Here is a 16,200-nt window from a genome sequence, read left to right on the forward strand (position 1 = left end):
AAAACCCTATCTTGCCCTAACTCTGAAAAGGGGTTCCCTGCCTCACCCAAAATAACTAGTGTCAGAATGTACAAAGCAAAAATCCCAATATCCAATGTCAGAATACTAACTCTGTCCCTCACACTCCAAGTTTAAACTAAATGAAAATAAGGCCTTTTTAGCCCAATGGGGGTGAGACTCTTGTCCCCTGGACAAAAGACAGTTCTGGAATCTTCAGTTCCTCAAGTGTTGGGAAATATCTCCCTTCCCCGACCTTATTCAGGCTTCTCGTAAAGTTCATAAACTGCTTGCGGAGGAGCGGGGGTGGGGGGATCCCTACTGCAACCCTTTTCAGATTTGAAATACAGTTCAACAATTGTGGGGGATAACTCTGTCCCCCAGTTGGCACTTCTCAGGCTCCTTCACTTGTTTCTGGGTCCCGCAACCCAGATTGGCAGACCTGGTTCCTTTTCACCAGGCACAGTTGCAAAGAAGAGGATTTTGGATGAGTTTCCAAACTGTGGTGGGTCCGGACCTTGGTTGGAAGACCTGGTTTCCTCCTACCTACCAAGTACTATAATGAAGAATAGCTTGGGTGCACTCCTAAGATGTGGTGGGTCCTGACCTTGGTTGGCATATCTGGTTTCCTCCCACCAGGTGTCACATACAGACTTGGTTTACTCGCTTGCCAAGTACTGCAATTATTGTAGATCACACTCTCAGTTCTCTTTATATGGGTGCAGGTCCCAGACTCGCACTGCAGGTATCTGCCAGTATCCCGCTAAACTTGGTTCTCTGTTCTGCCCAGTGTTATTCGCTTGATTAGGCTTTCTGAATGTCTTTTGACTTCCAACAGGGTCCCAGAACCATTCATGTAACTTTTTAGGCTTACTTGCCTTCTCTAAATGTCCCCGACCCTCTACAGGGCACCCAGCGCCTCCTTATCCATCAGTGTACTTTATTTCGTGGTCCGCAATGGTTTTGGGATGTTCCGTGTTCCTGCCGCCTGCGGTAGGGCTTCCCCTGCTTCCTTCTTTTGTCTTCGGGCGTTCGCGTCTCCGACGTGCCTGTCAGCATGGGACCATTTCTCCACGGGTGTCGACCTTCAAGGATGCCAGGAGCGTCTTCCTTGCTGCTCACCACGCTGTCCCTGCACACTGGACTAGCTGGACCGTGACCACCTTCTTGCTCTGCCTCTTTCCTTCACTTAGCATACTCAAGAGTGGGCTGGATACTGGTTCCGCCAATGAAGAGTTTGACAGCTTTCTGCAGCTCTCCTTCCTTTGCCGGCTGACAAAGGTACCCCATCTGTCTGGTGGGCGCACTGGTCCAATGCCTCTTCTCAGCAAAGCCCAGCTTCCCTGCTCCTTGAGGGAGGGTTTGCTAACACTACCTGGTTTACCTACTTTATTTCAACTACTGTTGCACCGATATGAAGTTGGTAACCACTAGACCGTTTACTGTGTTTTACCTTAGTGCTCTCTATGCCTCTGCACTTCTTCCTCGTCCCAGTGGTTGTTAGCAGTATATCTTCCCTATTGTTGCTTGTCTGTTTCCACTACTTCATTAGTTTTACAGAAGCACGTGGGATAGGAAGGTAGGGGTTGAGAGAGTAGATGTGAAGGAGAGCTGTAGGTGTTCTCCCATAATAGTTGCCACTGGTTCCATAGGGGCTTCCCCCTCCCATGAGATCCACTCGCTGAGTACCACCCACAGGGGGACAATCGGGTAGCGGCCTCACCTCCCTGGCCTTACGGGAATGGGTTCCCGCTACGGAAGCAGTAACGACATCCTGGGATTCGTCACACAACAAAATGCTTTTGTTGGGCTGAGCAAGGCACAATGCATAATACAATGGTTAGCCACATAATAAGTGGACAGTCTGTGAAAGTGTGTGAGAACAAGATACAAATGCTACCTGGAATATGTAACCAATGAAGTGGGAGTCTTTTACTCCAGGTGTCTATCACCTAAAGCGATCACTAGACAAAAAATACGTTATCTTAATGTAATCTGTTTGTTTGGAACTTGAAATTCCCAAACATGTACTAGCCAATCAAGTTTTAATGTTACCAGAGCATACTATTTCAATTCCAGTGCTAAGACCAAACATAAATGTTAATACAAACTACACTTGCGCGCTCCCCCAACCTACATAAAGTAGTCCTGTTGAAATGAGTCTCTGGTTTGCTACTGTAGCATATGACCAAATTTACAATCCAAACAACATACATAAATATAGGAGTGATAGAAAATACCTTTGTGACAAATCTGGCCGCATCAGTAAAAACATGATAGTCAATGTCCGTGTATTTCACCAGCATAGTCCGATCCTGAAATGCTCCGTAAAAAACTAGTATCAGTCTAATCAGGAAGGCTATACCGAACAAGACAGGCGTCCTTTGCATTGCAACCAGAAAACGCTCCTGAAAATTCAACGAAGAGGCCATCTTAGGTGCTCTATTTTTCCCCATCTCATCAATAAAAAAATGTGCCTAGTGTGTGGGAATGAAAACTACTTGAATGTGCAAATAAAGGTGAATAGCACAATCCTTGTTTTTTTAAATAGATGATCATAGTCCGTGTGTATTTGAAGGGAATTTAATCTGCAGTGAGTTTCAATTTCCATTTGATTAATGATTGATCACAAGCACGTTCTTTTTTTCCTTCTGCTTCCTTCCCGTCAACCAACAGAAAACACCTGTAAATAAGAACAAAAAAATTTATTAAAAATTGAAAATTATGGTGTAGCTTAAATCAAAGTTAACATTTCACATGTAAAAGTCTCACATTTTCTTTAGTGACACCTCAAAACAAAAGCAAATTTCGAATAATGGTTTGTTTCATATGGTAATCGACCACTGAACTGATGTGACCTTTTTCACAAACTGCAACGTAGAGCAAGAGGCTACTTCAATGTGCAAGATCCAAAATCTACTAGTAACCTTTGCAAGACAGAACCAATTGGAGTTCTAGAAAAGTGCCTTACACTGGTGCGAGTCGGGCTATGCTTACACATTCACTCTTGCCTCTACTTTCTACTCCAACCACCACTCCCCAGTAACCCCTCCCTTTTCTAAAGCCCCTGTAGGTTTCACTCCTCCTGATCTTGCTTCCACCCTTTGATGTCACTTTTCATCCCACTCCACTACTCCTCCGCCTCTAACACTACGACTCCTCTCAACTACTCAAAAACCCTCCTTTCACTCTGTACCATTCACCTCACATTCAATTCACTCCTTACACTAACCTCTACTCACTCGTCAAGCAAACACACACACACTCGCACTGCAGAACCACTTCCACCTCTATGCCAATACCTCAATTGCTTCACAAGTCTCCACAGGCCATTGCTCCCTCATTCCTCCTGCTGGTGTCATGGTCGTCCTCCACCTCTGACCTCATCTGAACACTCCCTGCTCCCCTTCCTGTTCACTCTCCTGTCCTTGTGGGGATTGGACAACTATGCTTGACCAATCTGGCCATGTATTCCCACCCTCGGCCTGTATGTGCAACGAAAGGTTATAAAAAGGGAGCTAAACCCTGCCAATTTTCTTTGTGTGAGTTTGCCACGTACAGAGTTCAGCGTCTGGGCAAGGCCATGGTTCACGTCTGTGTTGCGGGACCCTGCTTCACAGGGTTTTCCGTAAGTGTTAAGGGAGGGTGGGGGAGGCTCCCTTTTTCGTTCACCAGTTATCTAGGGATCCTTTTCGGTACTGCACAAGCTCGCTGGTGTCGCATTGTGGCCACATGAGGTCCTCAGATTTCCCCATACTTGGGTGGTTATCTGATGAAGGTGGGGTTCTCCCAATTGGGAAGCGCCACAATCTCCAGTGTTGGTTTCGCTGTGCAACTTTATCTCACTCGATTTGATTTTTGTCGTCATCTGTTAACCATTTAGATCTCCGTTCTGAGACGGGAGCTCTGCAATTAAGATGAACTGGCCAGTTTCTGTAACATGAGGCAAGGATGGATATCCTTTTGGAACAATTACAGAGGTATCAGTGACAATATGCACAGTGGCGACATCGGGGAATACGTGAATCAATGGGATCGGTGTACAGAGCACATGAATCACATGTAGTTGATTCATGTGCTTCAAGCATCCTTGCGAGTGGGCCTTTGTAGGGGTCCGGCTTCACCCGCCGGCGCTCCTCCACAGGTCCACTGTTAAGCCTGTGAAAACAGAGTTTGAATCAACTCTAAAAGTAAGCCACTGCAATTCCCAACTGAGAGAAGCACAGCTACAAGACAGTGCGGTAAGTACCCTAAGTCTAAACAGTGCGTCTGGTTTGAAGAAGAGTGGTCCAGCTGGCTTCTGTCCTGCTACAGCGATGCAGATCCCGTGTTCTTCGCAGCACTTCGCGGTTTCAGCGCTTAGTAAACAGCACCGTCACGTATCTCGGATACCAGTTGGCTTCCTTCACTCCTTGGGTCCTGTACTGTGGTGAGGGGACTCGAGCTCTGGTCGTCCTGCAGACGTTTCACTCGACTACAGATTACTCGATCTCTGGCACTCGGTTCTTGCCGCAATGAAGAAGTACAGCCAGACAGGGAAGATGGTCCAGTGGAGTTTGTCTCTGGGTTTGTTAGTCCCACTAACCCAAGGGGAGAAGTCATCCATTCCGGAGCTTCTCTGTCAAACTGAAAAAGGAGTTTCAGCACAGCAGCAGGGCTTCGCCGGGTAATTCAAGGTCCAGAAGGATGCAGCAAGCTTTGTTCACGGTTTCTTCATCGGGTGTTTCTCCCAGTGGTCAACTCTGCCTCTAGTCCCAAAACCCTCACCTTTTAAGCAGGTTTCTCCCATTCATGCACAGCCTATGCTGTCAATCACACAGCAGGGTGGCTGTCCGGAAAGGACAGCCAGCCAGCCACTCAGGACTGGTTGCATTCAGGCATTCCTAGAGACAGGGGAGTTTTGGGGGTTCTACGTTATTTCGCCGCGGTATTTTTCATCGCAGGTTTTTTCATCGCCGTTTATCTTTTTTTTTGGGGGGGGATAGCTCCCCCAAACCACCCCCCCCTTTTTTCGAAATAAAAACGGCGATGAAAAAACACGCGATGAAAAATACCGCGGTGAAATGCGTGTATACCGTTTTGGGACCCTCCCTTACATCCTGTTCTTCCAGACACACTGGAGGCAGAGGTGGGCTTCAGGGCTGAAGCCCGCCAAAGGCAAGACAAACAAAGGGCTCCAATCTGTTTCGACGCATAGAGTAAAACCCAAGAAAGACCTAACAAACAGAAAATGGGGAAAAAAAGACAGGGGCCATTTTGATAAAATGGTCACCCATGGGTGCTATACTGCAGCTGAGGGTTCAGCTTGTGGTAGAAAAGCACATTGGTAGGAAACATTAAACCACTGCCACCAGCCATTTAAAGTAGGGAGGGTAACAAAAATGTTATATGATAATGTAGGATAAGGGGCAACTAGGTAACACCGCAGCACTCCACATAAAATGGTGTGCTGGACCCACAAAGAGAAAAAGGTAAGTAAATTCAATTTCACTTTACTATTCTTGGGACAGTAGTTAACCCAAGAAAAAGGTATTTTAAACCTTATGAGAAATCTAAAGGATTTCTCAGTGACACTGCACTGAAGGTGCTTTGTGTCACCATACAGAAAGTAGATGGAGATTGCCAGACTCCCAAAACACATACTCCAATTTAGGTCAAAACACATGAGTGAGTGGGAAAAAGGTCTCACTCACTCCAGGGTTAAAATCAAAAAGTCCTACAGTCCAGCAAAAGAGCTGGGGGTCTCTAAGGTTGAAGGGAATTAGCACAGAAATGAGAATTCTCCCCAACATGACTGCACATATATATGCCAGTATTCACATGCACTCCTTCACACAGTATTCATGTTTGCATTGCGCATAATCAACAACTATAACCAAAAGTACCTCCAGGATAAAAACAATAAAAGAGAAACACATCGTATCCAAAAAAGAAAGAAGCAATAAACAGACGGAAGCACAAGTGCCAACATCCGAGGTCTCAACTACCCACAACCTACCAAATACAAGCATTAACAAACCACACAGCAAAAGACTAAACCCAAAAGACCAGGGAAAACACCAATCGAAATAGGACGCCCACTAAAGAACACAACCCACACATCAAGCCTCGCCACAACAAGCCAGAAAAGCCAACAGAAATAGGAAATCCCAAACCACTCAGGTAGGCACCGACCAGCATGATCCCACAACCCCAAAAAACCTGACAAACATCTGAGATGGCCAAAGGAGACATACAAATAACAGAGCAAAGACAGGCTACAATGCTCGCTACCTGTCCACATACGACAACGTGGTAAACAAAAACAGCACAGCAACAAAGAACCGACAGCCAACACGTTTAACAAATAGAGACCCAACAAGGACACAAAACGGAACACGACAACTAATAAACCATCCAACCCGGTCTCCACCATGGACAATACCCCAACCAGAACAAGGAATAAGTTGGAATCTATCCCTCTATACACCCCCTATACCACCAAGACTAGAACAACAGAGGGGTAGTTACCCTATTTACCACCCGGAACAAACCAACCCCGCCATAAAACTCGGTCTACTCGACAAAGAGACTAACCAACAAAGAACCACCCCACCCAATAGACGGAACCGGGAAAACCCCACCTGGAATGGAAAACCAACCAACACCACACCGGTCAGAACAAACAATACTAACAACAACACGAAAGGGGGAAATCAAGCAAACTACACTACAGCCTCTTCAACATTAAATCCATAGCAAAACACTCAACAGAAATCAATGACCTAAGCGAATGAGGCACAGACGTGCTCTTCCTTACAGAAAACTGTCTATCAGACAACTATAAAGCCATCGCGAAAAAAGCAATACCTGACAATTATAAATTAATAGACACCAACAGAGAAAACCGAAAAGGAGGCGGAATCACAATTATACACAAAAAACACGTCCGAGCATATCGAATCATCACAACCAATGCGGAAGACTATGAATCCCTCCTAATCAAGATAGAACTCAACGACCAATTCAACATAGTATTCCTCCTGATCTACAGACCATCTTCTTACAACCCCAACTTTGCAACAAAACTAGCGGACAAGGCCGCCATGCTATCAACCCACCACGACAACCTAGGTGAAAGAGATCCCACTGATACAAACATAGATGCAACAGAAGACACACTCAACAATTGGATCACTAAGGACCTTGACCAATTAGCACAAGCTAAAACATTCAAAGAAACACCCAAACAACTGGCAGCAAAATGGTTCACAGAAGAACAGAAAAAACTCCAATAAAAAACTGCAAAATGGAAACAAAATGGAGAGAACAATACACCAGACAAGACAAAATAAAATACCAAAGACAACTCAAACTGTACAAAAGCAGCAGTCCTCAAAGCAAAAAAATATAAAATAAAAATAAATAAAATAAATCTACTATGCCACAAGAATAGATTCGGCAAACAATTCACAGAAAGAACTTTTCAAAATCAGAGATTAAAAAAAACTCTACCTGCAAAAATTCCATCACCCCTACACAAACACTGTGACAAAAATCAACCACAGAACCCCAGCGACACGCTTCCGGAACCTAATGAATCTATCGCTCAAAAGAGGAATAGTACCGTCATCGTTCAAATCAGCATACATCAAGCCACTGATATAAAAAAGGTCAGCAAGCGCAGAAGACTCAAGCAACTAAAGACCGATAGCCAACTTGCCTTACCCAGCGAAGATCGTGGAGAACCACGTCTACACAATCCATCTTAAACACGTCGAAACAAACTGAATACTCGACCAATCACAAGTTGGCTTCAGACCGACGAGAGGAGCAGAATCAGCACTTCTATTGATATGGGACAACCTAAAAATAAACGCAGACGACACCCAATCTGCCCTCCTTCTATTGGACATTTCAGCTTCTTTTGACTAAATCAGCCACGCAACACTAATAAATGTGGCAGGCAGGAATCTGCACTAAAGTGGATTACCTTATTACTAACAAACCGAACCGAAAGAACCTACCTACCACCGTTCGCAGGATATATTTTTGGTGTTTGAGGTGGAGTCCCACAGGGTTCCAGCCTCTCCCCTCTACATGTGCCCACTGATGAAAATAATTCGATCCTACGGATTTACCACCAACAACTACGTAGACGACACAACTGATTGTGAAAACAAACAGAACACAGGAACAAAATAGCAACCCTCAAGAACTGCCTTACAGACACAAACAACCTCAAACTGAACCCAGCAAAAACAGAAATAATGCTCTCACCCTCAGGGTTTGACGGAGGGACCCCACAATTGGACTGGCCGATCGGCATGTGAACGCAACCAGAGACTACCAATGTAGTAAACAACCTAGGAATACTCATGGACAACAGACTATCACAGGAACCACAAGTCAACACAATCGCCAAAAAATGCTTTTTCCTCCTACAACTACTCAGAGGATTACTGACTACCGCTCCTTCTCCCACAGAACCCTCACAATCATATCCTTGATACTCACAAGAATTACCTACGCAAACAGCCTCTACCTAGGAATGCCAGAAAGACTCATCAAGAAACCCCAAAGGGTGTAAAATACAGCAGCCAGCATCCTACTAAAACTAAACAGAAGAGACCAGATCACTCCAGCACCGAAAAACCTACGCTGGTTACCAGTAAAAAAAGCGCATCAAATTCAAAGAACTCTGCATCGCCCACAAAGCATCGCCCACAAAGCATTGCACAGACAATGAGCGGAATTCCTCCAAGACAAGATTAGCGAGTATCGCCCAGGAAGGGAACTAAGATCCAGCAACGACCTACAAATAGAGGCAAAACACCACGAAAAAAGGAAATTCGTCAGAACAGCGTTCTCACATCTAATTGCTAACACCTTGAACAACATGCCCAAAGTAATTAGATCCACAGAAGACCACATCACCTTCAGGAAACTGCTCAAAACCTGGCTATTCAGTAGACAATAACAACCTAGAAGGGACACCAGCAACAACAACACTGCAGACCAACAACTAGAGAGGCGACGAGAGGGGACAAAGAACCGCAAAGAAGAACCTGGCTATATACCGTCAAGCGGCATACAAAGAGCCTCCACAGAGAGACCACAACGAACGGACCGACTTTACTAACCCTCTTCCCTTCCTACTCCTCCTACATAACTGAGGCCTCTACACCAGATTTGGACTAGATACACTCAAAACATACAGAGAACCATTACTATGCACCCATTTTACTTCCCCTATAGGGCCTATATTTTCCTCTCTTTTGTTCCCCCTTTCTTAAATCTCACTTTCCTCACCTTTTCCTTGACCATCTTGTTTTAAATCTCTTTCACTCTGTCTGCATGGCCGTCCTTATTTGAGGCTTACACCCGCTGGACATAATCTTGTGAAGGACACCTTACATTTGGTCACTTATTAAATGGCAGAAACCCTTTTAAATAGAAGTGGAACCCATTCACTACATCCGTCCACCGCACATGGCCTTCAGGGGCCTGTGTAGAACTTTTCAAAGTAATTCAACCCCAGGACAGGATCTCAAGTAGTCCAATTTCTGGACTGAAATAATAAGCCTCATATCAGATTGCACTCTGGTACTTGCAGGCCTTGTTTATATAACCTTTACAGGAATGCAAAATGAAACGCATACAAATGGCAGCTCCCTGTAAAATTGGATTACAGCATTCTTCTGCCTATTTTAAAGAAACAAGAGTGTGAAAAAAAGCATGTGACAAAAAGTGGTCATTGGTCTCACTGCATTACTAGCGGTCAAATATTCACACTTCGGAGTTATTTTGTATGCAGATTACTGTCCATGTAGACCTCCAGAGATTCTTGCACTGCCTGCGTTTTCAAATTCTGGCCAGAACCTTTCTGCCCATCATCCTTGCCCTGCTGATTAAACGAGTACCATTTTGCTGTTCTAAACAATGAAATAAAGATATACCACCAAAGCTCAAACTCGGATCTTGTCCGCGGGACCGAGCAAAAGCACACAAAACGTCTCATCAAATATATCCCCCTTGGTTTATAGGGAACTTTACCATAGGCTCACCAGTACACAGCACAGGTACACCCTGTCGAGAAATCCTAGCTGCACCACTGCAGCCAACTCAGTACGACAAATGACCCGCGCCAGGACGAAGAACAATTTGCATGGGGATAAAACTTCAATGGAACCATGAAAAGAAGTGTAATTAGTTCCATGTCTTCCTGCCCGGAATCCTAACTCTAAACAAATGAAGTTCTCCAAACTGCAGAAAACAGTTTCAAACCTGTCCAATTAAAACCAACAAAGAAGAAAGGTTGCGGCTGAAAGTACCCAGAACAGCAGCAACTTCAAATATACGCTTTCATCTCCAAATGAGAAATGCTTCTGCCGTTTAGACTTTCTTTGGGACAGAACAGAGTGAAGCTACATTCTGTCATTTACCCTTTCAGGTGCGGGAGACATTCTAAAGGGGAAGGAGGAACACAGCAAAGCGATTCCAATACAAGCATTCGATCCAATCGAGGCAGGTGCCTGGGCTAGGAAAGTGTAAAACAAAATGTTCCCATTTACACGTTCTTGTCCAGAACGCACTCTGAACTATGCAAACTACTTGAGCACCAGCCGAACGCTATGTACACAGTTTAAATGAACATTTTCTAAGATGTCAACAGAAGCATCAGGCTGTACCTACCTTCTTTCTGAGTAGTTCTGCACACAAGCAGTCGTGGGGGCAATGCAGTTTTCTTTCTTTGCGTACTGGCAGAAAGCAATTGGAATGTCAGGGCGGGAAGCAGGGAAAGGCAGCTGTCTTTTTCCTCCGTCAACTCCAAGTGGCACGAAAGTTCAGAGAGCCTCTGACTTCCGTAACATTACGCAAGTACTAGGTGACTGCCAGTCAGCAGCGGCTGCTACTGTGCTGCGGCTACTCTCCCCACGGCAATCACGCCCCACACCATACCTGACTAACATCCGGGTTTTCCCGAGACTCTGGGTTTTTAGACTCTTCTCTGGGTCTCAGGGGAAGACCCTTGAGTCTCTGGGTTTTCGCTGCAGTTTCCAGGCCCCTTCACAACCTCCATCAAATTGGCTGTAAAATACTGCTGCCGGTAGCCAAATCGGGTGGAGATGTGGGCGGGACCAAAAAGAACGCAGACTGTAGCAAAATAAACGTGGCCCTAAATTGAAAGGCAACTAAACTGGCCAAAAAGAATGAAAATGTAAGCAAAATAAACACGGTTATACTGCTTTCAATCCGCTGTCATAAATGACACTGGAAAGCAGTATTCTGCGTTTCTTATTTTTTCAGCATTCGTTCTTTTTGGACAGTTTTCCAGGGCTCAAGTCGAAAGTACACGCGGGTGGACTGAGTCCACCCACTTTTTTCAGAGGGGGTACTCTGCCCCCCCCTGACCCCCATCAAAAGTGAGAAACAGTAAAGTGTTTCTAATGGCAGCTACAACCGATTTTAACTTTTGGACATGTGGGCGGGGCATGTGAGCAGAACCGTGTGCAAAGGGGTGCAGTCTTGTGTGGCTGAGGGCGGGGCATAAATCTCAGTGTTTTTGATTTTCAAATGTAGGCAGGTATGCCCCACACCCAGGGAAATGTCGCCCTCCAGGTACAGGGGCAATTGCACCCAGAAGGGGCCCACTTCCCCAGGTCAAGAAACGGGCCTGATTATTATATATGTAGTCACAAGATGGCCCCAGAAAAACCATTCACACCACCAAAAAAAAGAGCAATGGCAAAATGGTTTACCCCACTACTAAGCACCATGAAAAAGGAAAACAAAAAGATGGAAACGGAATGGAGGAAAGATTACAATCCAGACAAAAAAACAATGTTCCAGAAGCACATTCGCGCATACAAGAAGGAAATTCAAAAGGCAAAGAGAAAGCATTATGATGACAGAATCACAAATGCCACCAACACACAAAAAGAAATGTTCCGTATCATTAAGGAAATGAGAAACCCATCAGGCTGTGACAACACCCCAACCCCCTCGGAGAAACTATGCAACAACCTTGCAGACCACTTCAAAAAGAAGATCAATGACATCCGACAAACCATCCAACAGAGACCAACCAGCAGCGACTTACAACCAAACGAACCCAAATCAGAACCGCAGCACAAACTCAATAACTACCCTCAAATATCAGCAGAGGCATTCGCAATGCTAATAAAACACAGCAAGAAAGCGGGCTCACCGATGGATCCCTGCCCCCCGGACATCTACAAATCAATCCTCGGACAAGGAACACCAGCAGAATACTTCAGAAACCTTCTAAATCTATCACTGGCAACAGCGACAGTACCAAGGTTCTTCAAATCGGCTTACATCAAACCACTTCTGAAAAACACAAGCGGGGACGTAGATGACCTCTCCAACTACAGACCAATCTCCAACATCCCCTACCCAGCCAAACTCCTCGAAACCTACGTATACAAACTAACCCAAGAATACGTTGAAGAACACCACCTGCTAGACCAAGCTCAAGTCGGCTGCAGACCCACAAGAGGTACAGAAACAGCACTACTATCCATCTGGGATGACCTAAAAACAAACGCAGACTCCAACACAACATCTGCCCTTATCCTGCTCGACCTCTCAGCAGCCTTCGACACAGTTAGCCATGACACCCTAACCAAAAGACTAGAAGACATAGGCATAACAGACACAGCGCTACGCTGGACTAAATCATTCCTAGCAGACAGAACTGAAACCGTCTGGATCAAACCCTTCAAATCCACCCCACGAGTCAACGACTGTGGAGTACCACAAGGATCCTCACTATCTCCATTGTACTTCAACATCTACCAAACCCCTGTAATCAGAATCTTCAAGAAACGCAACATCAAATGCTACAACTATGCAGACGACACTCAAATCATCTACAAGATCGAAGACACCCAAGCCGATCATTCAAACCTAACCGACTGTCTAAAAGAAGTCTTCAACTGGATGAATGCCAACAACCTGAAAATCAACCCAGGAAAAACAGAAATCATGATCATATCCAAAGACCAAGAGAAGGAAACCGCCATCCCGTGGCCAACGGAAATGGGATCTATACCATCACCATCTAAGGTAGTAAAAAATCTGGGAGTCCTGATGGACAACACCCTAACCTTAGAACCGCAAATAAACGCAACAGTCAAGAAATGCTTCTTCCTCCTCCACACGGCAAGGAAAATACTACCTTTCCTCTCCTTCACACACAAAACACTCACCATCGTCGGCCTCATCATGTCAAGTATCGACTATGCAAACAGCCTCTACCTCGGTATACCGGAATACCTACTGAAGAAGCTACAACGGATCCAAAACACTGCAGCCAGACTACTCCTCAAACTATCCAGAAGAGACCACATCACCCCGGCCCTAAAAACACTACACTGGCTCCCAGTAAAACAGCGTATCATCTTCAAAACAATGTGCATAACGCACAGGGCAATCAGCGGACAAGGAGCTGAATTCCTACAAAAAAAAATAACAATCTACAAGCCAACGAGACCACTCAGGTCAACCAACGAAATCCGACTGGAACAAAAACCTTACATCAAGAAGAAACTCGGAGGCACCGCTTTCTACCACTTAGCCGCGAAAACCTGGAACAACATCCCAAAATTAATAAGGAACACCAAAGACCACCTTAAATTCAGAAAATTACTAAAAACCTACCTCTTCAACACCGGAGACTAAAACCGAAACAACAATAAGACAAACGAATCATCAAAAAAGGACAGTGACAAACCGCTAGAACCGACAGAAGTACCCTGGGCACCAGCAGGGCTGACGCTGGACACAGGGGTCCACCCGCGAGACCCAGAGAAACGGATACAACTACTCCAGCCAACCCTTACCATCCCCCACCGCCCTTACAGCCACAACTAGGTCCCACGAGGCTGTGGAACAGACAAGATACCACCAATCACCACACAACCGGGTGTATGGACACTAGCAGCGGCGCTAGTCATGTGGAGGGGGGGAGGAGCATACAAGGTTTATTAAGGGAGCGGGCGGAGGGGACAGCTAGATCCTCAAACGGCCTCGAATGGAAAATCGGGCACGTACCTCCTGAGGCTCAGGGTGTACAAGCATCCCGTCGGGTAAGATTACACGAGCCCAACCGGTTCAGTCCAGGATAGAGATGACTAACGAAATACCATTAACAATTTCCTTCTCTGCATACACCTCTCAAACTCCAAACCAAACACAACCACAAACCTCTAGCGCAGCAAACCGCACGAACTTCACTACACTGCAACAACAAAACAAAAAAACACATAGACTTGCACACCAGCACACGACGACTACCGGCCGCATACACCCCAGGCCCAGCCGACGGAACCACCGGGCAGAGGCTGCCAACAGCTCATCACTGCAATCTTGCACTTTTCCAGCCTCCACCCACTAACCCACCATCCCCCCCCTCTTTCAGAGCCGCCAGAGCGCCAGGGGACCACTCCGGTGGTGATAGTGCGCGGTACAAATGACCTTTAACATTAACTTACACCAGAGCAGGGTCTGTGTAGTAGCTGCACAGTTACTGTGTCTGCGAACCTTCCAGAGCCTGAACCCTACCATAAATCAGCTTCGGGGCAGCTACTGTGTCTACAATACCAACAACAGGCTGCCCTGTGTAATTTCAAAACCAGATGTTTGGAAATTCACGTACTACTACTTACAATATTTAATTTCAACGTGTGATAAGCACAATACAACGAATTACAGCTTCAATGTGCATTTCCAGAGGTTGCAAAAGGGCTCCTCTTAACAATATAACAAAGCGGTAAGAACGTCTAAGAAGTCAATGGATGCTAAAAGAAATGCACATAAAATTCGCTACAAGAGCTGGATCGCACGCACTCACCTGACGCTGCCTGGAATCAGGACACGAGATGAGTGTTTCGGAAAGGGAGGCATTACATTGCTTTCATTATCATTCACACATTTAAAGTCCCCATGATATATAGCATTGTGTGTTTGTTTAAAGTTTGCCGATACTCTCTAAAATGCCTTACGGTGTCATGACGTATTTCTGTTAAGTCGTCGTGACGTTCTCACGTAGGACGTCTATACTGCTCAGGAAGGGAATCTCAGAGGAAGGAGCGCTCCGTGCCGTGTGCTGGCAGTAAGAAGTGCAGGTTGGGCGGCACCCGGAAGTGACAGCTGGATTTGGGGCGGGAGCTGCGTCGAATCGCTGGCAGGGCGGCGAATCGGACTCCCACCCACAGCCGCACACAGAATTGGAATTGTAGGGTGATCGCACGGATACCTTATGGCTTACCAGCAGCAGTATCGTCCTCAACCAGGCGCGCCTGATCAGAGCTTCCTGTGGAATGTTTTTCAGAGGTGAGTTGAATCCCTGGGTTCTGGCAGGACCAGACATGTTCGGGGGTGACTGGTGAGGGAAAAAGAAGAAGACGACCACCAGGCATGAGAAGGACAGCGCTGCACCCGTGGATTGGCAAACGTGTACTTTGGTGGGGGATTTAGTTAGTCATGTGGAGGATAGCCTACAACTGGGGGAATGTCATTCAATTTCAGTCCAGGAAATCTCTTCTTTTCACGTAACTCTGAGAAGAGGGTGCTTCCCTCGCCAAGTGCCAACAGGGGGCCTCGAGCTGTGGAAACATTCTTTTACTTACAGTGCGTGGAATTGATCCAAACGTCTGGCTTCGTTTAGGTAATATCGTGAACTTTCGTTTTAGCCCCAACTCGTGATTTGTTAGCAAGTGACTCAGTGAGTGAGTAGTTTCGTTGATGTGCCAACACACGATCTGGGTTGATGGAATGTTTCGTACTATCTATAGTAAATTGCATAGGCCCATATGTAATTCCCATTACCTACTTCTTAGTCTTACAAAGATGAAGGAAGGGGCGAGTCGGCTACTCGCGAGTACATACCCTGTCCCCTACACCCCGTTAGTGGTTCTTGGTGATTCAATAAAATTCTAGTGCCAATAAGGCACTATCAACGGGAATAATGTATTGCCATATCTGGAGTTTACAAAGTTGCTATCGTATATAAAGTGGACATATTTTATGTATATATAGTGGTAATGTTTTGTTTGATTGCCTTTGGACTGTATGTATACTTGACTAAGCACTCGAACTTCATCCAGTGTTTGGTCCTCTTGTGCATATGCAGACCTTAGTGTGACATACATTGCAGCATGTTGCCAGCTATTCTACACGTGTTTTTTAGTTTTTTTT

At 45.6% G+C, this 16,200-nt stretch overlaps 2 protein-coding genes across 5 annotated transcripts in view; one reads left to right on the top strand and one right to left on the bottom strand.

Moving 5' to 3' along the window:
• Nucleotides 1-15,112, bottom strand: part of PIGM (phosphatidylinositol glycan anchor biosynthesis class M) — a 141,871-nt gene extending 126,759 nt beyond the window's left edge. Inside the window, exons 1-2 of one of the 3 annotated variants that reach the window (XM_069620471.1) lie at nucleotides 15,006-15,112; nucleotides 2,238-2,680 (exon numbers count right to left, since the gene is read on the bottom strand). In XM_069620471.1, the coding sequence (XP_069476572.1) occupies nucleotides 2,238-2,453 (216 nt within the window). In that variant the 5' untranslated portion in view covers nucleotides 2,454-2,680; nucleotides 15,006-15,112. The other 2 variants (XM_069620470.1, XM_069620472.1) reach the window with 2 other exon arrangements.
• An 83-nt stretch (nucleotides 15,113-15,195) lies between these two features.
• Nucleotides 15,196-16,200, top strand: part of PDCD6 (programmed cell death 6) — a 214,901-nt gene continuing 213,896 nt past the window's right edge. For both annotated transcript variants that reach the window (XM_069620473.1, XM_069620474.1), the window contains exon 1: nucleotides 15,196-15,336. In XM_069620473.1, coding sequence (XP_069476574.1) covers nucleotides 15,263-15,336 — 74 coding nt within the window. In that variant the 5' untranslated portion in view covers nucleotides 15,196-15,262. The remainder of the gene's footprint in view (nucleotides 15,337-16,200) is intronic.

This window comes from Ambystoma mexicanum, chromosome 5q, assembly GCF_040938575.1.
Source record: "Ambystoma mexicanum isolate Mex_15411 chromosome 5q, UKY_AmexF1_1, whole genome shotgun sequence".
Taxonomy (NCBI): domain Eukaryota; kingdom Metazoa; phylum Chordata; class Amphibia; order Caudata; family Ambystomatidae; genus Ambystoma; species Ambystoma mexicanum.